The 27761-nt window shown below is 41.6% G+C and overlaps 1 protein-coding gene across 1 annotated transcript in view; it reads right to left on the bottom strand.

Moving 5' to 3' along the window:
* Nucleotides 1–27761, bottom strand: part of kif5ab (kinesin family member 5A, b) — a gene marked incomplete at both ends in the record, with an annotated part of 113569 nt that overhangs the window by 47674 nt on the left and 38134 nt on the right. Inside the window, 9 exon segments of the mRNA XM_080423525.1 lie at nucleotides 3943–4091; nucleotides 9530–9678; nucleotides 11870–11974; nucleotides 13952–14076; nucleotides 14460–14547; nucleotides 14914–14969; nucleotides 17312–17360; nucleotides 26058–26162; nucleotides 26885–26958. Coding sequence (XP_080279651.1) covers nucleotides 3943–4091; nucleotides 9530–9678; nucleotides 11870–11974; nucleotides 13952–14076; nucleotides 14460–14547; nucleotides 14914–14969; nucleotides 17312–17360; nucleotides 26058–26162; nucleotides 26885–26958 — 900 coding nt within the window.

The raw sequence follows: 27761 nt of genomic DNA on the forward strand, positions 1-27761 counted from the left end.
TGGGTCAGCTTCTACCGGCGTCACGGTGGCCAGCGGAGCGGCGAAGAATGAGGCGTTCAGGGTTCGATTTGCTGGGGTCGGGGGGGGGAGTGCACGGCGGCAGGGGAACGATGCCTCTGCTTTTGATATCCCTCCTCTGGTCATTCATTTTCATCACCGGTGGCGATATGTTCTATTCCCGCTTCTGGTCAGACTGAATTAAATACATGCATTTCCTTTTGGGAAATGTAGACTGTCTGTCATAACAATTAAATTAAAAAAAATTGTTACTCACGTTAACCCTGGCTTCCCTATTTTGGGAAAAGGGTTTTGAATTCAAAAGTTCCCAACATTTGTATTATTATTAACAAAATAATAACATTAGCAGATATACAACCTCACAATGGGTCACACATTATGTGACACTTTGTGAGATTGAAGATGGTCTAGTTTTGCTATTTGTCCTAGGGCTTACATTCTGAAGAAAATGTCTTCCCCCCCATGTTTTTTTTTTTTTTTTTGTATAAATGTAACACTGGAGGTGGTACTGCACTCCCGGCCCCTTCCACCCCCCAGATAAAAGGCACGGACATAAAGAAGCAAAAAGCTTGGGGCGCTCTGGTGGGTCATCGGGTGGGGGGTTGGGTACATCGACCACATGGTCCTATGGCGTGTGTCCCTGGTTCAGTTCCAGCCTGGGACCGGTGTCATGTGTCCTTCTCGTTCTCTCTACTATCCCATCTGAATGAAAGTAAAACTGACAAAAAAAAGAAACGAATCATCTAGCTTCCTAATCAACATCATGTAATGACCTCAGTGAATCATTATGATATTTCGTTGCTTTTTTTTTGTTGTAAATTATAATGCCTTACTTCATCGTACAAACTCATTCTTTGAATAAAGTATATAAGTCCAGGGGTCCTTGAGTGTGTTCCAGGAGGTCCCCAGCAAAACCATATTGGGCTATAACTCACATATTGGGCTATAACCATATACGGGTCTATAACTCACAAAGTGTACAGATTCAAAGGAACAGTAAGGTCCATTTGGTTCCATTTGATTACAACCAAAGTATCTCAGAGCTAATGCATATCAAACTGGGGGTCCTTGAAATTAAAATGGTTGAGAATCACTGTTCTAGCCTAAAGTGTGTAGATGTAATGACAGATAGGATTGTGTATTGTATATATGTACTGTACAACAGATGATCCCATCCTCAGAGCATCCTTGAGATAAAGAGTGAGGCAGCAGCACATCAAATGGAGGTCAACAGCCTCCATCTATGGGACACCGTGGCCTGAGGAAGGCAATAGTACAGAGGGCAGACGAGGGGCAGCCATGTTGTCAAAATGATCCATTAGGAAATTAAATGCAATAAATTGGGAGTGAGATAAAGTCTAAGGAAGTGTGTGTGTGTGTGTGTGTGTGTGTGTGTGTGTGTGTGTGTGCGTGCGTGCGTGCGTGCGTGCGTGCGTGCGTGCGTGCGTGCGTGCGTGCGTGCGTGCGTGCGTGCGTGCGTGCGTGTGTGCGTGCGTGTGCATGCACTACATCGGATCCATTGGAACACATTTGTTCCATTTTCTTCTGTAACAGTTTTGGACATACGAGGTTTCCGCCCGACAGCGATGATATCCACTATAAAAGGATGAATGAAGATGTGTTACAGATAGTGTTTTAGCATTCTGGGCCAGTAGTGAGGGAGCTGTCTCACAGCCAAACACTGGACACTGAGGACAGGATGCATTCCATGGCTAGAATGTCACTGAGACCACTGAGTGCATTGACATTTGAAACGACCCACACTGTACACCCTAGTCCTAGTGGGAGATAGTGGTCAGTAATTTACGCATGCGTGTGTGTGTGTGTGTGTGTGTGTGTGTGTGTGTGTGTGTGTGTGTGTGTGTGTGTGTGTGTGTGTGTGTGTGTGTGTGTGTGTGTGTGTGTGTGTGCGTGTGCGTGTGTGTGCGTGTGTGTGCGTGTGCGAGAGAGAGAGAGAGAGAGAGAGAAAGTCAGTATGCACATGCCTTAGTGGGAGATGATGTTCAGTTATGTGAAGTACGCGTGTGTGTGTGTGTGTGTGTGTGTGTGCGTGTGTGTGTGTGTGTGTGTGTGCGTGCGTGCGTGCGTGCGTGCGCGCGTGCGTGCGTGCGTGCGTGCGTGCGTGCATGCGTGCATGTGTGTGTGCGTGCGTGCGTGCGTGCGTGTTGGTGCACAATATTCTCTGTGTTCCTTTGGGAATTAAGTCATGAATCATGCGTAGATAATGCCTTGTCTGCTCTTAGGATATCTAATACCACGGGGATGCATGAAACATAATGACTCCACGGTCTCTGGGACAATACCAGGGAATCCAGTCAATCTACACCATACAAAAGAGAGGGTAGCTTTTTCAAAGCTTTTTCGGCACAAGCCCAAAATACTGTTTGGCAGCCTTGTCTCCTCTGGCCTCTTTTCAAATTATAGTGAGGGTAATTTTACAGACTGAGCAAAGTTGGCCAATAGGGCTAACAGGCTGGTCAAATTTTCATTCCTGAGCGGTGCCTGCCTGTTGGCTCGGCCACTTAGTGGAACAGACCATTTTGCTCCTTGTGAGCATAGATATTAGAAACCTAGATACCTCATTGGCCGCTGCAGTTCATTGGGGCGACTTGTATCGCAATACACACGGCTCTTCCGCCCTGCACGGCTGCACCTGCCACTCAAAGTGACTACTGGCCAATCACAGCGCTCACAGCGCGTTGACTACTGGCCAATCACAGTGCGTCTTTTCCGGGACTTGTCAGTGCAATGGTTCTCAACCAGTGGTCCGGGAACCACCAGTGGTCCTTGAGGGGGTTCCAGGTGGTACCCAGCTAAATGATGGAGAGTTGATAACCAAATGGACCCTTATAGATCTTTAAATCTTGAGTAAAACATTTCACACTGTCAAGAGTCAAATTGTTAAACATCTGAATTACTTACTAAACAAGTACATAATTAGAGAACGTAAACAATTGTTATTTTGACAACATCTTATCGAACGATAACATATTCTACGTTTTGGGTGTGAGAGGCTAAAGCTTATCAAACGGTGTTCCGTGACTCAAATGCTGAATAAATAATGGACCTTGATATGAAAAAGGACCATGTCTCTTATTTGAATTTCACAAATAGAGTGTGGAGTTTGCCAAGTTCCAACTAACTAGATGCTGCGCACAGCTGCTGCCTCTCAAAGGGTTAAGAGCTGGGTTACAAAAAGACCCGCCCCCACCTGCCTCTGATTGGCCTACCGAACTTCCGCTTCTGTGACGCACACGACAGCCCTGCGGAAGCAGGAAGCGCGCCCGAGATACAGACGCTTCAGAGCCGAATGAGGCGTCTACCTTTATATGTCTATGCTTGTGAGGACCTGAGTTTGAATCATATTCCCATCATGTCTCGGGTGCCTCTCCACTCACCTTGGTTTCCTGCCTCTCTACACTATCCTGTCTAAGAAATAAAGCATAAATTGCTGGAAAAAGCTGTATTAGTGAAAGACAGGAAGAGAGAGCACGTATGCACATAGTTTATATTCTGTGCAGTTTCTGTGAGTCCGCCCAGAGACTGGGAGGTCGGGGTTCAATCCCCAGCCAGACTATAAAAATGGTACCCAATGCATCCCTGCTTGGCCCTCAGCATAAAGTGTTGGATTGTGAGTAAGTCCCTGCGACATACTGTACTAGCGTCATGTCCACGGGGTGTGCTTGTACATCAAACTGCCTCAGGCTCAGGAAACAATTGACAGGCTCCTGACCTATGGGCCACATGGCTCGGCAAGCGTCGGTTCCCTTGGCTACTTATACGTAAAGTTTCTGTGTGAGTTGGATCTGCAAGCTGTCATAACAGTACTGACCATGAAAATCTGATCTCTGACGTTTTTATCTTGGAATTACCAACAATTGGTCCAAAATATTGAGCAAAGTGGAGATTTTGAGTGAACCTCACCGTTCCTGCACCGACTCAGCTGGGTGTCCATTCTCTCGATGGTCTCCTTCAGTTTCCGGTTCTTTTCCTTCTCCTTCTCATACTTCTTCTTCCACTGCTCTGCTGTGAGCTCCAGGTTCACCGACACCGTGTTCCTAATGGTCTTAGCTCTGATGGGGGGAAGGGGGGCGGGGGGGTGAGGGGGATGCAGAGAAAATGTAAAGTGAATGGAAGAGAGAGATAAAACTTTATGATCCCCAGAGGGAAATTCAGACGTCGCATCAGCAGAGATTGAAACAGAGGAGAGGTACTGTAAAAAAAAAAATAAAAAAAAAAAATAAAAAAAAAAAATAAAAATAAAAATAAAAATAAAAATAAAAATAAAAATAAAAATAAAAATAAAAATAAAAATAAAAATAAAAATAAAAATAAAAATTAAAATTAAAATTAAAATTAAAATTAAAATTAAAATTAAAATTAAAATTAAAATTAAAATTAAAATTAAAATTAAAATTAAAATTAAAATTAAAATTAAAATTAAAATTAAAATTAAAATTAAAATTAAAATTAAAATAAAAATAAAAATAAAAATAAAAATAAAAATAAAAATAAAAATAAAAATAAAAATAAAAAATAAAATAAAAATAAGAATAAAAAAAAAATATATATATACAATGCCCAGTGAATATGTCAGTGAATATACAGTACATTTATCGCTGTACATCTATCACCAGTGAATATGTGAATGAATTATGTACAATCTATCAAGTATGGAGCTTTTATTTTATTAATTGACGCTGCATGCAAATTGGGCTCCTGCCAAGTGGGGTTGATGGTGCATGAAGGGATAGGAGTATTTGACTTTTAAATACAGTGAAACCCTCAAAATATACAGCCATTCATGACATTCACTGGTATAGTAGCAAACAGATATGTGGCATGTGTCCAAGAATGAGTGATACCAAGAATATCTATAATAGAACAGAGAACTTCATGGTAATAATATTACGGTATATTGTTGCTGTCGGGTGGAAACCTTGTACTGTATGTCCAAAACTGCTACTTTTCAGGAAATGGAAAACAGAACCTGTGTTCCAATGGATTCAGTGTACTTATTATTTAGTAACAAGCTCTTAATACTTTTCATTGGTTAATTCTGTATTTATAAAAACCCACAAACAGACTTAACCACCTTAGTCCTCAGAGTTACAACAGTGCTGCCAAATATTTGTGTGATAGGATCTTTTTTTACATTAAACACTTGAACCCTAGCATCCCTATTCTGAGGAACATTAGCTCCGAGGCATTGTGAGCTTGTAGATCGTCTATTTTCGGCAAATAGGTTTGGTGTAGAGGGAAAAAAGGAGCAGGCCAAGTACAAAGTCAAGTTCACTATGTATTGAGGGATAAGTGGTTAAATGTCTGGAATAAACAAAAAAACTATAATTCTACTATAAACAATAACACTGATGATAGTCAATGAAGTTACTGTATCTATTAAATCTATGAAAAGGTTTAATTTGCAGCGCTAAAAAATGTTGTAGACCCCTGCTTTATACCATGCTGCTCTAAGATACATTTGTAACTCTGCTTATAGAACCCATCATTGTCTTCTTTATTCCTTAGTTGGTTGGTCTGCTTTATCTACAGGCAGGTTACAGCACTGGTATGTTTTTTTGAGTGGTGCCAACCACTCCTACATTTGACCGTGTCTGTGTGTCCGTCTGTGTGTCTGTGTGTCCGTCTGTGTGTCCGTATGAGCACGGCCTCTCTGTATGTTTGAGCACAGCCTCAACAGCTGCGGCTGATTGCAACACAAAGATGCAACCATACAGGTACAGGTACAGTACAGTACAGACCGTACAGTACAGTACAGTACAGACCGTACAGTACAGTACGTAGAGTACAGTACGTACAGTACAGTACAGGTAGAGGTACAGTACAGTACAGTACAGTACAGACCGCACAGTACAGTACAGTACAGTACAGTACAGTACAGTACAGTACAGTACAGTACAGTACAGACAGTACAGTACAGTACAGACCGTACAGTACAGTACAGTACAGTACAGTACAGTACAGTACAGTACAGACCGTACAGTACAGTACAGTACAGTACAGGCCGTACAGTACAGTACAGTACAGTACAGTACAGTACAGTACAGTACAGTACAGTACAGGTACAGTACAGGTACAGTACAGTACAGACCGTACAGTACAGTACAGTACACACACACTTTTGAGTAAAAATACTTAAAATGAGTAAAAATACTTACAATGAGTAAAAATACTTAAATATTAGTAAAGATACTTTAAAGTTCCTAAACTGAGTAAAAATACTTTAAATGAGTAAAAATACTTAAAATGCGTAAAAATACTTAAAAGATGTTAAAATGAGTAAAAACACGTACACATCTGTACAAACATTTTCACGTACTTAAAATGAGTAAAAATACATTGAAGTCATCAACGTCTGTAAAAAGTAACTAATGAAATGAACTCATGAAAGGCACCACTCTCTTCACACTGGGTGTGATTTTTTTATCTACAAAGCTCCTCTCGGTAATCTTCCAGCTGACATTTTCTCCAAATTCGACTTAATTAGAAACTCTTTCAACCTCAGATCAAACGCTTGGTTGCGTTATATAGTGCCTGTAACGCGGACTGAGGCAAGCAAAAAAAGTTTCGGGCCTGTAATGACATTCAGACCAGAGTGAAACTGGCATCCTTGGTTTCATTATGGAGTTTTAAAAGGATTATAGCTGAAGCTCTTACCAAATGCTGTTCCAGCTTTGACACATAGCCCCCCTTTTTATATTGTTATAATTTCTTATTGTTTTTAACATTCTATAGTTTTTATTTTATTTTCTCTCATGTGAGCAAGTCTCAATTTCGGTAATCTGTGTTTCTAAATGTTACGTTGTCTTATGTTGTTATGCTTATGTTTATTCTTTATGTGAACGCCTCTTGTCCAGTTCAACCTTGCAAAAGAGACTTTACTGTAGGTCTCAATGTTTTTACTGGTTAACTAAAGGTTATAAGGTTATATATAATATAGTGGTTGCCTTAATCCAGTGGTTCTTAAACTATTTCATGTCTTATATTTTGTGCCAGGGCCCCAGGCCAAAATAGCCGAGCTGAACTGATTTTGATGCTATATTAACTCATTTTGCTGGGTCCCCGGAACCCACTTTGAGAACCACTGTCTATTGTACAGTACTATCCTCAACTGGGTGAAGTGTAATTCACAAACTCACAAACCATGTCTTCATTTCATGCGCGACTAGCCACACATTGTCACATATCTGCTGAAGCCGCAGTGTTTATGAAAATGGTTGATAACCTATTCATCCTTCTGCTGCATGAATGTATGTTATTCGGTATAGCTTTGGTAGCTCATTTATTCATCTATTTATTTTGTATATATTCTATATTCTGTATTTTATTTTCCTTTTTGGTTGCAACATATAAATCTACAGGTAGGATCCTCAGGGAAGGTACAATTCTAAATTGTACACTATAATAATATCTTAAACTATGGTCATTCACTACACCAATGTCTGTGTACTGATGCTGTTTTTGCACACTTATATTATACAAGACTTTACTTCTTCTTGTACTACATATTACTAGTAGTCAGGGGTGAAAGTGGCTTGAAGTTATTGTCGGAAGTCGGAACTATACCCAAACCTTCAACTGCTATTTTTTCCCCCTCATTCATGCATCCCTGAACACATGCATTCGATTTCTTTATGCCTGTGTACAGTATGGTATGGTGTAGAAATTACAAGCACATGATATCATGCATAGAAAATGATTTATGTAGCCTATATTTCTTTGAAATTACAAATTAAACTGTTTTGAAATTACAAGCACATAAAGCACTTGATATAATGTATAGCTTATATTAAATCAAATGGTGTATGTACTTTTGTTTACATTTAAAGAAACATAAGTATAACTCATAAGTAACTAAACTAACTATAATGTGTCAGCCTGGACCAACCACAAAAAATGTTTAGAATGTTGGTGGAATTTTATTTGTCTCTGAGAGTGCTCCTGATGTCAAGACTGTATGGTTGGTTGTGAGGGGGGAAATAATCGAGCATACAGGAATAATAAATCAAACCAATCAATCCAAGCACGGCTGTTTTGCTGTAATCTATTTACTGTTCAATGAACTGATCCGGTGTAGAGCCCGCCTACTGTATCCAGTAATTTGCGCGCACACACACACACACACACACACACACACACACACACACACACACACACACACACACACACACACACACACACACACACACACACACACACAGGCACGCACAATGGCTGTTTCCGTATCCGCTCTAGACCGGATCTGCAACCTGCAAAGCGAACGGATCACAGGCCACAGGCCACTAGTCCAGTCTAGTTGAGCACGCATGCGCACCACAGACATTGACATTGTGACTCGCGACTGAACAAAACCTCTCTGTGGAGGAAATAAACACCATAAACAGCATGGAATACGTTGACACAAACACACTGGAACGCTGTAGAAGCACTTTAACTCTTATGTTGATCTAACGTTAATAGGCTAGATTGTGTTTTCTTGTTGGCAGACAGGTTATATGGGCTTCACATCAGTTGCTTCCCCCTCATCTTACCGGTATGGCGTGCTGGCACAGAATCTTTTAGTGGAACGCCATACCAGCCCTTTCCAGCCCACTTTCACCCCTGCTAGTAGTACATTACATGTATTATCACTTTTGTTTTGAATTACATTTTGTACTATGTGGGACATTACTTGTAGCACAGCCTGGTGGAGTCTGCCATACCAACATGTCACTGTTCATAGACCTGGTCTTTGAATCTTGAATCTTAATCGCCATCTACCATCTATCATTGTCCCATCATAAGTGTGAGCTTTGTTTTAAAGACAATATCCTTTTTTTAAACCATAATTGATCAAATATGTAGACTGCTGCTTTTCTAAAGCCCACTTGGATGAAAAGCGATTAGAAAATATCAATTTGAAGTCAATTGACCTCAAAATTATAGTACTGGGAGAAACTCAGTCATATATTATTCATTTGAACTTGTAGGTTTTTTTCAGGCAATATGTAGGGAATTAATTAGTAAGAGGAAAATAAAAAGAGATACTAGGGCCTTCCAGGGAGATTCTGTCATAAGACGGATTAGTATTTTGTTGTACAATGGTGTCACGCAGCGAAAATAGGCAATCTACAAGCTCACAACTCGTCGTGCTGCGACACGCTGTGAGCTTGTAGATCGGCAATTTTCAGCGCATGACGCCACCAAACGACAAAGTATAAATCATTCTATAGTGTGAGCTTCGTTAACAATGAGAGTCAAGCAAAGGAGGAGTGGAAAGCTGTCAAGAAACCCAAATCCCTGCAACTAGGTTGCAGCTTATCCCAGAGGGCAACGATTACACCCTCGCATCGTCTCTAAAAGAAAAACCCTCCTCTGAAGCTGTGTGAGTGAATAGTGTATATCTGTGCATAACACATTTCGGCATTGGGGGCAAAGCAGAGATTCACAGCAAGCAAAGCGGCCGCGGCTCAGTGAGCATGGACAATTGGACATGCGTGCTTTGCCTTACCGTTGGCCAAACATCAGGGTGGATTTGGTCTCGGCGTCGTTGAAGCTGGATGGGGAACAGCAGATGAACATGGTGGTGCGACAGTTCCCACCCAGCGAGTCCTGCAGGATACGTGTCATCTTGCTGTCACGATACGGCACATGGCTTTTCTATAAGGAGACAGAGAGAGTGCCAGTGGGGGTTGGAGAATGAGGCAAGAGATAGAAAGGAAGAAAGAAAGATAGAGAGAGTAAGATGAAACATGAATCACACAAATGATAAATGATAAAACAGACTTTAAAAATAATATGGAAATGCTGCACCGCCACAGAACAAAGTCTGCTTAATTAGCTTAACTCTGAGAGTGTAAAAGTGGACTCAAGATTTTGCTGTGCACACACATTGCACCTGTCTTTTTTATGTTTAAAAAGTCATATCTCTGGAGAAGTGGCCTTGCACTGACAGCGAGACACAGCAGAGGAACTAAAAAGTAGCACATTCACACCTTACTCACACAAGTAAGGTGTTAATGCACACCTACTGTATTTCAGTAAGGTGCTAGTGTAACCCCCGGAAATTGAACTGGGGTCTCCCGCATGGAAAGCCCTCATCTTAACCACTAACCTAAAGGGGAATTCCCCCTTAACACATCGTGTGCCAGAGGTTTATTAAAATAGGGTACATTCAGTGCCAGCATATCTTCCATCCACTTACGCTGATATGTTTCGTGCTGTAGAAGCCCCGACGCGGACGTGCATGTAAACAAAGCCTGCGTGCGAGACGGCGGAGGGTCCAGACTAAAGCCTGGCTGGAACAATAATATTTCTAACGCAATCCTCCATTGCAGAGTGATCGGCGATCGAAAACGGCTCACTTCCACCACGTTAAAAAGAAATAGGAGATATTAAGCTTTTAGTCAAGGAGTTAACATTGGAGCGGACGAACGGAAGCATTTTTGACATGGATCCACATCCGGCCTCTCCTTCTTAGAGACTCCTTGGATGATCCCAAAGTTTCGTTAGAGCGCCCCACGTGGGAAAAATATATATAAAAAAATGGGCCAAAAACGGTCCGGACCGTTTATGGCACATAACGCACAGCTTCTCAAAAACGGTCCGGACCGTTTTTGGCACACAATGTGTTAACTGGGGGAGATATTAGGTATTTGGTCATCAGGCAGAGGCTTTGGGCCACTGCTGCTACACTAGCTATCGGGAACAACAGGGGAATGTCTTTAGGGGAGACGCCACACACTCATAACACAGATCCAATTACTTTATTAAAGGGATATTTCACTTTCAAATAAAATAAACATAAAATAAATATATAAAAATGAAAACGAAAAAAGTCATGGAAAAATCACGGCCCCCTCACGCATTAGAAGGACATTCTAATGCGTGAGGGGGCTGTGATTTTTCCATTACTTTTTTTTAATGTTATTTTATTTGAAAGTGAAATATCCCTTTAATAGGGGGAGGGAGATCTTTGATAATTATTATTCAGTTCAAGCTTTGCCCAGCTGATGGCTGCTCATATGGTCATGATGAGGAAGCTGTTAGGGGTTAAATGTCTTGCTCAAGGACAGTAGAAATAAATTACGGCCACCGACGTTTGGGCAGACAAGCTGACTGTTCAGGATGCACATTCACGTCTCTATTCGACCTGATAAAAGAACTGTCCTTGACAAAGTAATGACTAGTAAATAAATAACTGTCCACATATAAATGACGTGTGACGACATTTACAGTCTCCGAGTGTGTACACAGGGCTTATGTAAGCTATATGGTTGGATGGTTTAATTCTATGGACCAGTAAGGACATTGGGAACATTGACTGAGTGTAAATTGTGCTGCAACATTAGTACATTTATAGTTTATACTGTTGGGGTTTCCAAATTTTTCCCTCGAGATTAATGTAGCATACAATTTGATTTAGCATTTGTATTCATTCTGGGACTTAATATAACAAATATTAAATTAAATAATGTTTTAGATAACTGGGTCCGGAGACCCCTAAGGGTCCTTGAGGGAACCTAACGGTCTTTAACTCCAAGAGTATAACAAATGGACCTGTTTGTACTCTCCCAGAGTTAAATTAACACTGAGGATTTTACAGTGTATCAAAAGGCAGTGTAGAAGACAGTGTTTGAACGTAATTTTAAAAATACCTTGTTGGGGGCCTTTTTAGAAGTTGTTCTAAACTGCCCATGTAACCTAATTCAATGCAGCGTGGTGACTCTAGTTTGTAATATACACAGGCAGGGAATGTTCACAGGCTCGAAAACATAACCAGTTTCACAGCTGAGTCGGAAACAATTGAAAGAGGCCTGTAGCACAGAGGAGCGTCCAGACAGCATCGTACCTTTCCTTCAGCTAAGGCTGAGATGACATTCCCTAGGGCAGACAGAGACCTGTTGATGTTTTTTGCTTCATCCAACACTGATCCCTCGGCGCCTGTCTTACTGACCTGACACAGAAACACAAAAAGGCATTAGATTACAAAGTGCAACACCTGCGAATAAGCTCCACTGAGAAGCCTCCACTTTTTGATGACAACTGACAGCTGACATTGCAGGGAAAAAAGAAATTTGATTTCATTGCCCTAGGATCAAGCCAAGACAATGACACTGCGCTGTAATGTGAAAAATAGGTGTGATGGGAAAGTGAACTAGATTTCTAGAGGGTTTCTGACAACTATTAAAGTTAAACTCTACAGGAATGCTTCTTTGGACATTTCCACGGGACAGCGGTAGACTTACTAAGTAGTGTGCAACAGTAGCGGGGAAACATTTGTCAAAATAAAGTACAAAATCTACAAATATCACACAGTCAGTCAATAATATTTGGTCTGAGAGTCTAAGGAGTTACTGGAGCATTGCCTTTCCCTTCTCCACCAGGAACCACTGAGATGGGTTGTAGAGACACTACATCAGCACTTATTAGCCTAAACGCACAACAGTCAGCATCTATCCAGAGATTGTGACCCTCACATCGTCTAAAGCTAACTTTGCTAAATGGGTGTCTTCAGGGACATCCTTTATGTTCTGCATCAATACCAGCACAGCAGTATAGAAGCACATCCAGGAATCAAGAACTCCAACTCAGCTCTAGTTCAGTTCAGTCACGTCTCTGATGTACATTAGTCTCGGTCTCCTCTTGTGCGTATATGACCTATGCTCCAGAGTTAAACAGTTTTTTACTGAGGTGATGACACCGCCATCAGTTGACTTTCACCTGTTAGAACTTTAAATATGGGTGGCAATTACTGTACATGGTTCTTGGGGACTCTCCTCAAGTTGACCTCTGTCTTGTCATATGGGACTTTCTTTCTGCCCAGGCAAAGAGCCTCTGTGGTTTGAAGGTTTTTGAAGAGAAAAGACATCTGTGGTGGTCAGACGGACCTGGGCACCATTACAGTTACCATTTAATATGGACTCTCAGCAATTCAATGTATGTAATCAATGGAGCCATGGGATTTCCCCAAAGGTTCAAATCCCGACCGACTTACACAGGGGCGGTGCTAGGTCTCTACTAGGTTGGGGGCTCAGCCCCCCAGGCAACGGACACATGCACGCAGCGCACGTGCATGCGTCTTTTTGGTGGATTTAGTTACATTCTTTTTAGTTTTTTGTTACTTTATTTCGGTTTTAGGGTTAGGGTTAGGGTTATAGATATATAATTACAAAAAAAAAAATATATATATATATATATATTTTTTTTTATTGGTGGCTTTGGATAAAACATTGGTGGCTATAGCCACCGAAGCCCTCGTGTAACGCCGCCCCTGGACTTACACATCGCAAACCACTGAAGCAAACATTCAATGCAATTAATCAGATTTGACTTGCTGGCAGAGAGCTGCACTGTGCAGCCCCTTTCAGGTTCAGTCTGTCTGTGCTGTTCTCTGTTCTAGCTATTTCATTGATACTTGAAAAGCAGCCATTGTTAAAAGAAGAACTCTGGTCCCAGAGCTACAGAACCCTGCAGGCAATGAACATCACTGTGTGTTTCTTTCCAGTCTTTTTTCTTCCCCTTTTTCTTCCAATTTAGCAGTTATGACAATTCCCCCCACTTGTGTGTGTCACTACTGCTAACCCCTGCAGAGGGTGTAGACGAGCGCATGTCTCCCCCGATACCCATAGTCACCAGCTGCTTCTTTTCACCTGACAGTGAGGAGTTTCACCGGGAGCTCAGGCGTAATGCATGCAAAAGAACATGCTGTCCCTCCCAGTTCCTCTCAAGACACGCATGTGATCAACCTGCATGAGTCGCTTCCCACCATAAAACACGGCCAACTGTGTTTGCTGAAGTGCCCGACCATGCCGGAGGCACTGCGGATAACCCCTACTCTCCACTGTGGAGGGAAACTTACCCCTGCGCCACCCAAGTGCTCCATTGTGTGTATTTGTCTTTGGCTCTATAGCACCTCCCTCCTCTCTCCTACCTTCTCACTGCCAGCGAGGTCAACCAGGTAAAGCTTTCCACACAGTTTCTGCTCGGTCTCCACGTGTTCCTGCTTGATGTTTATGAGGAAGATGCTGTGACTCCGCGAGCTGTGCTCATTCATGTCTGAGGAGAGGAGAGGAGAGGAGATATTCAGTGAGGGAGTGAAATGTGGACAAACCTATTTGAGACTCCAAACAAACCATGTCTCTAAAAGGTCAGAGGAACAAACAAGGGCTGTCACTCAATTTATCACTTTAGACACTGTTGTTAAAAGAGGTGCACTTTCACTTTCAGCCTCAAGGTGAACTATTCTCCCTCGCACCTAACAGCTCAGAGAAGACAGCATCTGAAACCTCCTTTCAGATGGCCAAATCATGGGGGATGGTGAGCATCAGATTCTTTATTTCTTTTAACTCTCTGCATTCAACTTTGACTCTAAAATATAAAACAAATGTCATCTGGGGTGAAGAGAGACACGAGACTGAGAGAGTAGTGGAGTGACTCACTGGTAACAGCAACATGACGATTGGCTTTGCCTTCGTCTATGACGTCCATCACCTCCTCTGGACTTGTGACGAACCGTTCAGTGCAGCCCTGCGTGGCACAGAGACATGTGCACAACTAAATATATATATGCGAATGTGTACTGTTCTGTATCAATACACACACACACCAATATTTATGTGATCAATCGTATCTAAAAACATCCTACAGGCGAATACACACACACACACACACGTGCACACCACCACAAAATGTGCACACAAATCTACACACCAATGTGCCCCACCAACCACAAATACGCACACTGAACAGCCTTTTTTCAGATTTTCCATCATTTCCAATCAGAATCCACCAAATTGAACCTTTATGTAAATTGAAGGCCCTACATGTGCATAATGAAGAGAGAACTTGCAGACGTGGTCATTTAGAATCACATCAAAGTGCATAATCACTCACCTTCACATAAGGAACCCTGTATTTATCTTCATGCACCGACAGGTTGTTTTTTTTCACTGCAATGGGAAAGTGAACAAGGAAAGAGGTTGTTATCCCACAGTGAGTGTGTGTGTGCATTCGTACGTGTGTGTGTGTGTGTGTGTGTGTGTGTGTGTGTGTGTGTGTGTGTGTGTGTGTGTGTGTGTGTGTGTGTGTGTGTGTGTGTGTGTGTGTGTGTGTGTGTGTGCGCGCGCGCGCTTGTCTGTGTAGCTATTGAGAACATCCATAATGAGACATGTACCTTTGGCTCGCTGCCTTTTCATTTCTGAGTGGCTAGAAAAAGAAAATCCAATCCGAGCCTCCAGCTAATATACGGTGCTTCTCAGTCCACGGTCTGTGCTATAAACTGAGCTGAACTATTTTGTCAAACTCACTGGGAGGTTGAGCAAGGCAAATGTCTCAACAAATACAATACCAAATGCCAAAACACTATGATGGAACTTTATATACAATGTCACTGTATATTCATAACAATTCACTAATACAACTACACGAGGTGAAACCGCTTTAGTCAAAGACATCAAAGGGGAACTTTGGAAAGTTGTTGTTGTTTATGATGAGTAAATCACATTGGGTTTTGGCTGTTCTAATTTAATTTTAGCCTCTGTGTGTGTGTGTGTGTGTGTGTGTGTGTGTGTGTGTGTGTGTGTGTGTGTGTGTGTGTGTGTGTGTGTGTGTGTGTGTGTGTGTGTGTGTGTGTGTGTGTGTGAGCACTCGGTTGCAGATGCAACATGTTGTGAGCTTGTAGATCTACTATTTTTGGCACGTGACACCACCGTACTATGAAGTACAAATCTGGCTAATCTTCTTGCTTCCTTATCTTACAATCCTGCATAGGTGCGATTCCCTAGGCTGTCTCTATTCATCTCGCTTGCCTTCCTGTTTCCCTTTCCTGTTCAGGGTATAAATGTTCCTAAGACTGTGCACACTCCCCTGCATACCGATGGAAGCCTCCACCACTGGCTCCAGATATAATCGAATGCCTACAGCTTTCTATCTCAGCCTCTCCATCATTCCACTCACAGCACAAATATCTGGATAATATGGCTGCATATTGAATGCAGATTAAATGACAATGTACTGTACACAGTACACATACCAGCTCAGTGCCACTACTGCCATTGTGGTCCGACTGTCCGCCCTGAGATTGGGTCTGAGTCTGGGTTCAATTCCCCAGGCGGGTCATACCAAAGATTATAAAAATGGGACGCCATGCCTCCCTGCTTGGCACTCAGCATCAAGGGTTGGATTGGGGGTACGTCCCTGCGACATGGGGGTGTACTTGTACATCAAGCCTCCTCACGCTACAGAATAGATAGGCTCCTGCCCCATGGGCCACATGGCATGACAAGGCCTACTTACTGTACAGTACATAGAATGCTTGAAATGAATATGAAAATTAAATAAATGTATACCTCATGAATCCAAAGTAGTTTATCTCAAGCTAGAAAAAGTGCTCCTCGGAGCACAGGTCTCCGCCAGGTCAGGTACGTTATTGTGGCCTCCTGGTGGCGCTATAATAGGCCAATGTGAAAAGGGTGGCATTTCTTCGTCGGCCTAATAGAAATGTGCGTGTGAAATTTCACGGAAATCGCAAGCTGCGTTCATGATTTGAGGCATTTTGTTCAAAACGGAACAATCCTGCAAACTTTGGAAGCCAATCTTAGGCAATCAGGATGGAATATGGGAAATCGGATAAATCCGTGTCGATCACATGACTATAGAGATACTGTGTACCGATTTGTGTGATGTTTGGACAAAATCTGTAGGAGTAGTATCAATAAATGTGTTTTGCACATATCGGCCTCCTGGTGGCGCTATAAACGGCCAATCTGAAAAATTTGGGCCAGAGGTTCTGAGTTGGCATCCAGGGAGTGTGCGTGCACAGTTTCGCAGCGGCCGGGCCAACGGTGCCAGAGATTAGCTGCTAACGGACGGACAGGACGGACGGACGGACGGACACACGGACGGACGGACGGACGGACGGACAGGGGGTAAAACATACTCTCTCGCCATGCCTTTCGGCCTGGCGGAGACAATAAAAAGTCTATGTACATCATGTCTATGTGCATAAACTGCATTACGATTCATTATTAGTGTAGCCAGCCACCTATTCACTTGCCACCAAGTTGGGTTTTCTAAATTTGTTTTAAGAGCAACTTATCAAAAATGTGTGATTTTGTTTTGGTCTGAAACAAGATGTCATTGAGATGTCTTTGGACCAATATATCAAATAATGAAACTTTTACAGAATGAACCTCTATTTTATAGAAGTGAAACAATATTTCAATAAATCTTTCCAAAATATGTGTAGTGTTTTATAACAAAGCCATTCATCTTTCTGTAGTGTGTAACCTACCATCCAGCAGGTCCCGGATTTTATCCATGTAGATCTCAAAATAGGACACCTAGAGAAACACAAAAAACACAGATGACTAATTATATACTGTAGATACAGAGAGAGGGAGAGAGAGAGAGAGACAAAGAAAGAAGCACAGACAGAGAGAGAGAGACACAGACTCACGCGTAATTTATCCTCTGTCGTACGACACAGAAAACAGCCAATCAACAAGCTCTCAATGCGTCGCGGATACGACACGTTGAGAGCTTGCAGATCTGCAATTTTCTGTGCGTGACACCGTCGTAAGGCAAAATCAGGCCTTAGAGAGAGGAGGGTAGAGCAGCTGATTACACAAATCTGGAAAACAGTGTTGGGCTTATCTCTTCTCCCACGGGTATTGCATCCATTCAGTGACGGAGGCGTGAATAGAACAGCAAACGTGACTGGATAAACACTGTTTATCTGTTGGTTTATTCATGTCCCATGTCCTGTCTGGTCTGTCCTAACACCAGGGGATTATTTTAAAGGCCTGTATATTTTTTAGGCAAAAAAAATGCACCATGTGTGTGTGTGTGTGTGTGTGTGTGTGTGTGTGTGTGTGTGTGTGTGTGTGTGTGTGTGTGTGTGTGTGTGTGTGTGTGTGTGCGTGTGCGTGTGTGTGTGTGTGTGTGTGTGTGTGTGTGTGCTTGCGTGCGCGTGCGTGCGTGCACGTGTGTGAGAGGAATTATAACACATTCTTGGTCGTACTCACAAAAAACAAATAATTAGACACAAAAATAATTAAGCAAAACGGGTCAAAACTGTAAAAAAAAAGTTGTAATTATAGCTACTGTACAGCTGCTGCACAAATCAACAACACACTCATCACAGAGAATAAGCATACAAATCAACAACACAATCTAAAACACTAAAACAATTACGCCTGAAACATACTCCGATTATGTGATTGTAATGCTTCAAGCTACACAAAATTGATTTCGTGCATCACTGCCTTCTGGAATGTGTCACCACTCACCAGATTTTTGTGTTGCCGCTAGGTTTTCTATAGCCAGTGGTGGAAAGTAAATAAGTGCATGTACTCAAGTGCTGTACTTAAGTATAATTTTGAGGTACATTTACTTTACTGGAGCATTTCCAATTTTCAATACTTTTACTTCTACTCCACCACATCTCAGAGGCAAATATTTTACTTTTACTGCACTACAATTATTTGAAAACTTTAGTTACTAGTTACTTTGTAGATTTAGATTATTATTACAAAACACACTAACCACTTCAGCCCTATTTTATATTTCTAGCTGATCTACAAGCTCACAACATGCCGCACTGCGATGCGTTGTGAGCTTGTCGATCCGCTATTATTATACATTTTTATATGTCAAATGGGGACATTCTGCATAATGAGTACTTTTACTTTTGGTACTCTAAGTATATTTTGATGCCAATCCTTTTGTACTTATACTCAAGTACATTTTGAATACAGGACTTTCACTTGTAACAGAGTATTTCTACATTGTGGTATTGATACTTTTACTTAAGTAAAACATTTGAGTACTTAATTCTTCCCCCTCTGGTTGCCGCTAGGTTTTCTATAGCAGGCAACAACAGAATGAAGCTGTCAACTTTGATTTGTGCTCTCCTTCTGCTCTATAGTTCATAATGTACAGCAGGCTGGAATTTCAAAAGTAACTCCATGTGGTTTATTACCTCCACCGGTGCATAAGAATGCACACTGGGCATGTTCCCCCTGGGGATGTGCGGTTGTACCGGCTGGGTCAGGCATTGTCATTTGCATTTGCGTGCTTGCAAGGAGGACGTTTCAGGCTTTACAGTCAGATAATGGACAATTTTCTAGTGTAATCCTGAAGCGTCCAGAAGGAACAAGAGAATTCAGTTTTAAGTGCTGCAGGAGATTCCAAGGGTCTGCTGCATTAAAACGCTAAAAGCAGTATTACTTAAATCAGTCCTGAGGCACCCAGAGAACCAGCAAGTAAAAAGTGTAGTTATTTTGCACCATATAAGTTATATACGATTGTAACATTCCGACTAGGGATACCAGTAACAGTGATTATTACATCTCCCTGACCTTATCATAAAGGATACAGTAGTGAGTGTTATACTGTAGCTATCACCAACAAAATCTAGAGTGGAGGCAGCAGTGGGTCTATAAATTACATCACCATAATCCCGAATCGGTAGGAAAGTAGATTCAACAATCTTCTTCCTTAAAGCAAAATTAGATTTATTTCTGTATAAGAAGCCAATATTTTGTCATAATCTATTTACCACCAAGGTTCCTGACGTGATAATTCAATAAAATTTGTCATCGAGCCAAATGCCAAGATACTTGTATTCTGTAACCCTTTCAATGTCAGTTGACAGTAGAGATATGTAGATTACAGTAAAAAAAAAGAAATTATTACTTTTCATCGGGGGGGGGGGGAGGGGGGGTTGTCATTTGCAAATCAGCAGCACATTGCAATTTTGCTATCAGTGAGGCCTGTGATTTGTGTTGTCAGCAGTTCGCCTGCTCGGATCAGGTCAGCCATCACTTAAATTGGCAGAGGCGTACCCAAATAGACCTCTACAAAATCACACAATTTATCTATATTATGCTTGTCTCTTTCACTTTGATATCGTTGCTGTCGGGTGGAAGCAGATCTGCTATTTTCACTGCTTTTGTGCGACACTGTTGTATGATGAAGTAGGTCATTCATTTATGAAAAACACAAGCGCTATCACCTTTTATGTCTTGCCCCCTCCCCCCAAAAAGTCGGACGATTTCCCAGAGGGGACGCCAAATAATTTGGAGGGGTCGCCAGATGCTTCGAACCGTTCCTGATTCCCGAATACGATTGCCCTCCCACCTGGCGGCCATTCGTAATGTTTTTTCGTTTCAATTCAACTGTAATTGCGAACGCAGCGGAAGGAGGCGCACTCGGCCCCCCGGAAGTGGGTGAAACAGGCACTTCAAACACTTTGTTGAATTGTTCAAAAACATTCAAAGTTTTTTTTTTGTGAATTCGTATTTTTCTAAGATGCTCCTTTTAATGCAGATTTTTTTGTATTTTTTGTATTTTTATGTTACTTTGTTTTTTAATACATAATACTTTGTGTTCGCTTCCCGCGTTCGCGCGTCTTACTTGTGGTACTACTACTTAGGTGCCTCAAGGGAGTGCTGTGGACTATGGGGCTTTATCTTTATCCTAGTCTTCAACTAGCGACGTAGCCACGTAATTTGGTGACACAGTCACGCATCCAATCACAATCGCCATGGGTGGAGCGGAACATCGCAACCCCCTCACGTGACCTTGTATAAGCGATGTGATTGGTTAAAAAAACCTTAACCTGGCATTTGACGGGCCACCGACACAGACGTCTAGTACGGTCGGTTAGTCTCGCCATGCGACCTCTGGTCGCTAGGGGGCGAGATGATAAAAAGTTGAAATATGCAGATAGTAGGTTTCTGCCCGACAGCAACGTAATGAACCTCTTAAGCTTGGAAAATATGTTATATGCATTCTAACCCACATGTGGCAATGGTTAAGTGATTACAAAACTATTGTGCGTCACAACACATGGGGGCATATCCCTACTCTTTAATACCACTCTTTTTAATATGCTTTGAAAGCTTGCTCATAAATGTAGCCTGTTTTGCAGTCTGTTGTAGGGGTTGTAGGCTATACCTTAGGTTTAGGCTACCAGATCATATTTGCTTAAAGGTAGGGTAAGTGATTTGCGTTGGTTAAAATAATTGTTAAATAGCTCTATATTCTGATAGTACTCATTGCTATAGAGTGTTTGTTCAGTATTAGGAGTCTCCTTGACTCTCCACCTCTTTATTAAACAGAAAAAGCATTTTCGTTTCAGTTTCAGTTTCATTTCCAATTTTATCCAACCAGGACAGAGAACTCAATCAGGATACAGATTAAACAAGTGAAATTGGAAGTGATGACACTAAGAAATGAGCATGCACAATTGTAACTGGAACACTATACAAATTAAGCTTAAAAATGGGTACTTTCTCCTGATTGGCTGAGATTTTGACACCTACCGAAAAATGTATTTTCTGTTTATTAAAGAGCTGGAGAGACAGGGAGACATCTGTTACTGAAAAAACACTCTATAGCAATGATTACTATCAGAATATAGTATTTTAACCTTTTAACAAAATACTTTTTGTTTTAACCAAAAAATATCACTTACCCTACCTTTAACTAAAGTGAATAAGCAAATTAATATAAGACAAGTAGGCCTATGGCCCTTGAGACAGGAATAAAAGATTTGCTCGCCTACCATTAGACGTCTTTTAGATAGTCGAGGAAAGTTCCCTAGATACCCACGAATAATTGCTGTGGTTCAGGCCTGTTTAAGCATAACTGTTTCAGACTTGACTATAATAGAAAACATTTCCTTTAGACACTTTTTGAAACAAGCGATTTTTGGGATTTCCAGTCCAAAAGTATAATATTTGGTCAATTCAAACGTATACGTAGAATCTGTAGAACAGATAACTCTTTCAAAGTACATTCAAAAGATCGACAGATCTGTCTCTGTCAGTCTGGCTATCCTGATAAGTGGATACAGCCAGCCTTCAATAGGTTTCAGCTCTCAGAATGATTGTCTGGCTCCTAGGCAGAAGAACACGATGATTGAACAGTGCATTAACTGTTTGACCCCTGATCCCTCTCTTGGTAATTGTTTTACAGTATTGCCCCACATATTGTCCACAGAAGACCTCCTAACTTGAGAAATCTACTGGTCAGATCACACCTGTAACAGCCAACCCTCTGACACTTTCTGACACAAATCCCAGATGGTAACTATAAATGTGGCAAATGTGCCCAATGTAGTTTCACATACAAATGTAAATGATCACGCTGAAACTGGTCAACGTTTTAATATCAAGGGTGTTATTAGTTGTACCTCAACCAATGTAATTTATGATCAAGTATAAAAACTACAATTTCAGAGCACAGGAGTGATATCAGAACTAAAGACTTCAGGAACCCAGTGGCTGTTCATTTTGCAGAAGCCAAACATTGCATTTCATCAATAAGTATACTTGCATCGAACAGCTCAAATTGCCCCCCAGAGGTGGTGACATCAACACACTACTTAGAAGAGAAGCATTTTGGATCTCTACATTAGACACTGTTAATAAGGGCCTAAATGAATCCCTTGATAGATTCATACCTTTCCTGTAATATGTATCTACCTGTGCTCTCTTATTAATGTGTCCCCTTTTTTGCCTGTGTTTCAGATTGGTAGTCTCCACCTGACTGGACTATCACATCCCGTGTGGGTCTTGGTTTTAGCCTATGGTGAAATAAGTGTAGGCCCACTTACTGTACTGTGTTGTGATATGGTCCCTGTTTTTCTTGTTAAGTTCAGTGTAGAATTATTGACCACCATCAATGGCTTTAATTATTTACTGTCTTAAATGTTCATGTACCCTTTGTATACCAAATATCCTGCAATCTTATTGCATTGTGTATTTCTTGTATTTGTATTCTGTATGTTGTGTACATATAAATAGTTTCAGTCTAGCTATAGGCCATTTGAACTTGAGCAAGTCCATTAGGCACTCTAAGTACATTGACTGCACCTGTGTGACCAATGCAGTCCAGCACTGATTGGTGGTTAGTCTGAGGTGCTACTATTTGAAGAGTGTTGCGCTGTCTCTTGCATCATTCTGAAGAAGTCAAAACGTTAATCAATAAAGCCTTGATTGGGAGCTTTTGAAAAGTCTTAGTGTGCAGTCTTCAATTTTTTATCTTGGCTGCAGCCATTCCCATGATTTGAACTTATTGTTGGGTTATATTTTTCTCAAATGCATTTGAAAACAATTCAAAACATTTTGAGAAAAAAATCATGCAATACAGAGCAGAACCAGAACAGGTGTGAATTTGAACAGAGCTGCACCTGCCACAGGGGTGAAACTGGTGCACAGATTTAGCTTACAGTAAGTGGACACTGAACACCTTGAACTGGATTTATGTATACCTAAAGTTTATAGAACAACTATATATCCTGGATAATCCCTTCCAGATCACATCCAGGTCATTGGCACACATGACTTTGAGATGATTGGTATTCAGAGAAGAGGTAAAAACAGAAATAAAGTATGCCTGGACAGGCATGTATCAGGACAGGAGGTGAAGAGAAAGAGAGTGTACAGTGTGCAGCCTTTAGGCCCAGAATCAAATTAGAGAATGCTGCCTTGCATAACAAAATGGAAGAAGAGAGACTGAGGGAGATTGGATTTGGTTTTAAATTGGTCAAAGGAAGCAGATCTGTCTATCCAGAGATCACCTGTACAGTTCAATGCTCTTTCCCTCAGGCAGAGAACACTCCATCAACCTGGGATGGGATAAATGAGGGGATATGCAAGACTGTTGTGTGAGTGTGACTGGAGGTACCCTGCTGAAACGTCTTTATCTGATTTAACATCCTCAGAGACAAGAAGTGTTTTGGCAAGAAGAGCATGAAAACCGTGAGAGATGGTTTCAACACTGACATAACGATCCACTTTTAACCACAATAGGGAGGGGAGGGACTAGGTAGTGCCTCTTCTTGGAAAAACCTCATTGCAATGAAACAAATGCACCAGCCATCAACCCTAGGTCCTAACCCACTTCATCACTATAACATTCATCTTAATATAATGGTCAACATTTAAAGGAACATACCGATGGTGTGGCATGTTTAGCACAGTGACTATATATACTATATACTTGACATTGCTGCATTTTTCAATGCATACAATATTGTTTGTTCATGAGGAGTTTTTTGCTCACTGTGTGGAATGTGGAGCTTTGACCGAAGCTAAAAGTGTGTGGCACCGTTAAGTGTCTTCATCACCTTTAACTCTTTCTCACTGTCCTCATCAGCTGTAACTCTCAGGGGCAAATTAATGAAGAATCAATTGTGCCTGCAATGGCGTAGATTGGGGCTTTGCACCACACTATTTATTCATGCATGTTTTACTTTCACTGAGGATTTTGTACAGATGGTGGCAAGGCGTTATGTTGCAAAAGCCTGAAAATGGATAATGCCAGTGTATTAATCCAAATGGTTATTTTTGCTCTCTTTTGTCAGAAAATAATATTTTTGCTCATTGAGCAGATAAGGGCTGTGTTCAAACTTTTAATTAGGCTACATCTGGAAATTGGACTATTCATGAATGACATTGTTGTTACAGACTTGCTTGTAATTATGCATGCTTATAATTATGCATTAGGAAGCTGTGCAATTGTGCAGGTCCGTTGCGCTTTCCCAAGGTTACCCGCATTGAAAACTGCAGGCTGAAAGCTCTTACTATGAAATGCAAATGAAATATATACTTTTTCTAATTTAGTGGGCCAAAATATCCACTCACGAGCAGGACAATTGCCTTTACCTGGCTACAATCACTGCTGCCATGACCACAGGAAAAATCTGTGCGTGACAACCCTTATGAATGCGCTTCAGTTACCATCAACTCTCTGAAGATGCTAATAACTTTCACTCTAACTGTGTGTGGATATTACCACTGGTGTGAATTTTCTACGCAATGACCCATTTGCATAAAAAGGGGCCAAATGTAGGCATATAATTACCTAATTTAAATACACACAAAGAGCAGCGAAGCACAGAAACGCTATTTTCTTGACAGTGCAGCGGGTGCTTTGAGAATAAGAGGCTTTGTTTTTGTCCCTTTGTGAATTCTCCCCTCAGTGTCTTCTTCACCTTTAACTCTCTCGGTGTCTTGCTGAACTCTGACAACCGTCAACACCTCCGCAATGTAATGAGAGTCCCTCTTTTCACAGTGTTTCACCTCGGATCGGATGTGTGTAGATTTGAGGTTAGGTGAGGGTTAAGGTTAGGTTTAGGCATAGTTTCTGTGAGGTTAAGGTTAGGGATAGGCATGTTAAGGGTGGTCCCTGGGCGAAACACCCTGAAAAGGGGAGTCCCGCAATGTAATTGGGAAAGATGCGTACACCTTATTGTACTCCAAGTTGTGCTCCCTTTGAAGCCAAATGTATTATTGTATTTCCTGGTAAAAATGTGCCTGGGGGGAACAGCACAAGAGGCTTCACTCTCTCCAGGAGATTGGGCTACAGGAAATGGTGTGCACAATCACTGATCAACGGCTTTTGGAAGGGAGTTTCGAGAAGACTTTCTTTTGAGGCCAGCATCTGTCATCTCCCCAATATGCTGTTCTCTCTCTCGCTGTTCAACCTTGAGAAGTAAGCACCAGCAAAATGCCATCATGTTCAAGGATTCTCTCTCTCTCTCTCTCTTACATGCACACACCCACTTGTATTGGACGCACGCACTTGTGAGGACATCAACATTTTAGGATGCCAATTTCATGATTGCCATTTTCCCATTTTACACTGTTATTTTTTAACCCTAACACTAAAGCTGAAAATGGCGGATCTGCAAACGATCACAAGGTTTTTTGTGCTGTTTTTGGTGTGCAATACCAGTGTGCAACTAATAATAGATAAACTCAAACCTGAACCCCTGATCCTAACCTCTAAAAGCTTAATCCTGACCAGAATCTTTTCCTAATTGTAAGTCTAACCCCCAAGTGTTTTTTTTATCATAAAGGTATTAGCTTGTGAGGACCAGGAAAATGGTCCTCAGAATATTGATTTTTCACATTTAACTATACTTCTTTATTTCATAATTGTAGTAATACACACGCACGCACGCACGAGCGCGCGCACACACACACACACACACACACACACACACACCATAAGTCCACACCAACCTTTATGTGGAACTCAAGGTTCTCATCCATTGCAAATATGTGTTCAAAAATGTCCTCTGCGATCCTGGGGATGATTCCCATACCCTGAGTGTCATGCAGCTTTCCCTGTAAGAATGCAAGAAGAGAGGGAGAGCACATTACATGAGGACAGAAGGAAAATAGCCACTTTGACCAGAGGCAGCAATACAGATGAGGGTGTTAAAGAAGGCGATAGATGAACAGCTTGCCTTTAAAGAACGAGAGATTATTTTCCTGAAAGGGCTTTTGAGGATAATGGGGAGGAGGTGTATTAAGAAGATGGATTCTAGTGCTGTAGAACTAGGGAGTAGAAGAAGTAGATACAGAGAAATATACAGAGGCACGTATGTGTGTGCATGTGCATGTGCATGCGTGTGTGTGTGTGTGTGTGTGTGTGTGTGTGTGTGTGTGTGTGTGTGTGTGTGTGTGTGTGTGTGTGTGTGTGTGTGTGTGTGTGTGTGTGTGTGTGTGTGTGTGTGTGTGTGTGGGGGTGTGGGTGTGTGTGTGTGTGTGTGTGTGTGTGTGTGTGTGTGTGTGTGTGTGTGGGGGGGTGAAAAAAAGCAGCTAAACGGCTTGCAAAATTCTGTGCAATCTCTTCTACTATCGGTAGCCGCCAAATGTGGCAAAGACGCTGTTACTTGTACCCCTGAAGGGTGTGTGGGTATTTGGCCATGATTTGCTGACAGTACATTTTTACAGCACCTTGTAATATTGTGTCCTTGTATTGTATCTCTTATGTGGGCATAAATAAATGATTAAATGTGTGTGGTGTGTGGGAGGTTCTTTTGATGAACACAGCAGCAATGTACCTCCATGGTGTGCGTCTTTCCAGAGGCGGTTTGTCCATAGGCAAAGATGGTGCCATTGTATCCTCCCAGTACATCTAGTAGACAGAAAGAAAGATAGAAAGAAAGTATAAGTCATATTGCTTTGCATAGAAATAAAAAGACATTTAAAGCATAATAGAAGGAGGAAAAAGAATAGGCATATACAAGACTAACACAATAACTAACGATAACCATGAATATGTTTTTCCAAAGACTTGCTCTAACTGAAGTAGATGACAGAGTCCTCACCACAACTATCACAACAACAACAGTCAGAAATGATATCGTTTGGATCACTTTCAGAGCGATGTTATGAAGAACAATCGACAGCCAATAAAAATCCACCAGAAGGACATTTGGGATGCAATTGGTCTCACTCACCCTTGGAAAATGTTGTTATTAACGGAGATGAGGAGGTGATTATGAATTAACGCTAGCTGGCAGGCTAGCTGGCATTACCTCAGGTAGGGTACAACTATCTCGCCTCTTTTACAATTCATAATCAGCGTATCATCCACATATCCTATTGCATGCATCTTTCAGCATCACAGAGATCTCTCTCTCTCTCTTTCTCCCCTCCATGTGGGCTCTGACACAGCTGGACAGTGCAGTGTTGGTGCCACTGTTAGAACGTTATTGGATGGATGCTCACAAAATGATTGTTCTACTGCAGTGTTCTCAACCTTTTCAGACCGCGACCCCCCAAAATAATCACATTTGAACAGGGGACCCCCACCCTGATAAGCACTTGGAATTACATTTAGTTTGACTCAGTTCCATAGATAAATATTGTGAAAATAACAGATCTACAAGCTCCCAACGCCTCGCTTTGATGCAGTAATGGTCTTTTTTTTGAGGG

This window comes from Gymnoscopelus braueri (genome assembly GCF_963280865.1).
Source record: "Gymnoscopelus braueri genome assembly, chromosome: 3".
NCBI lineage: Eukaryota > Metazoa > Chordata > Actinopteri > Myctophiformes > Myctophidae > Gymnoscopelus > Gymnoscopelus braueri.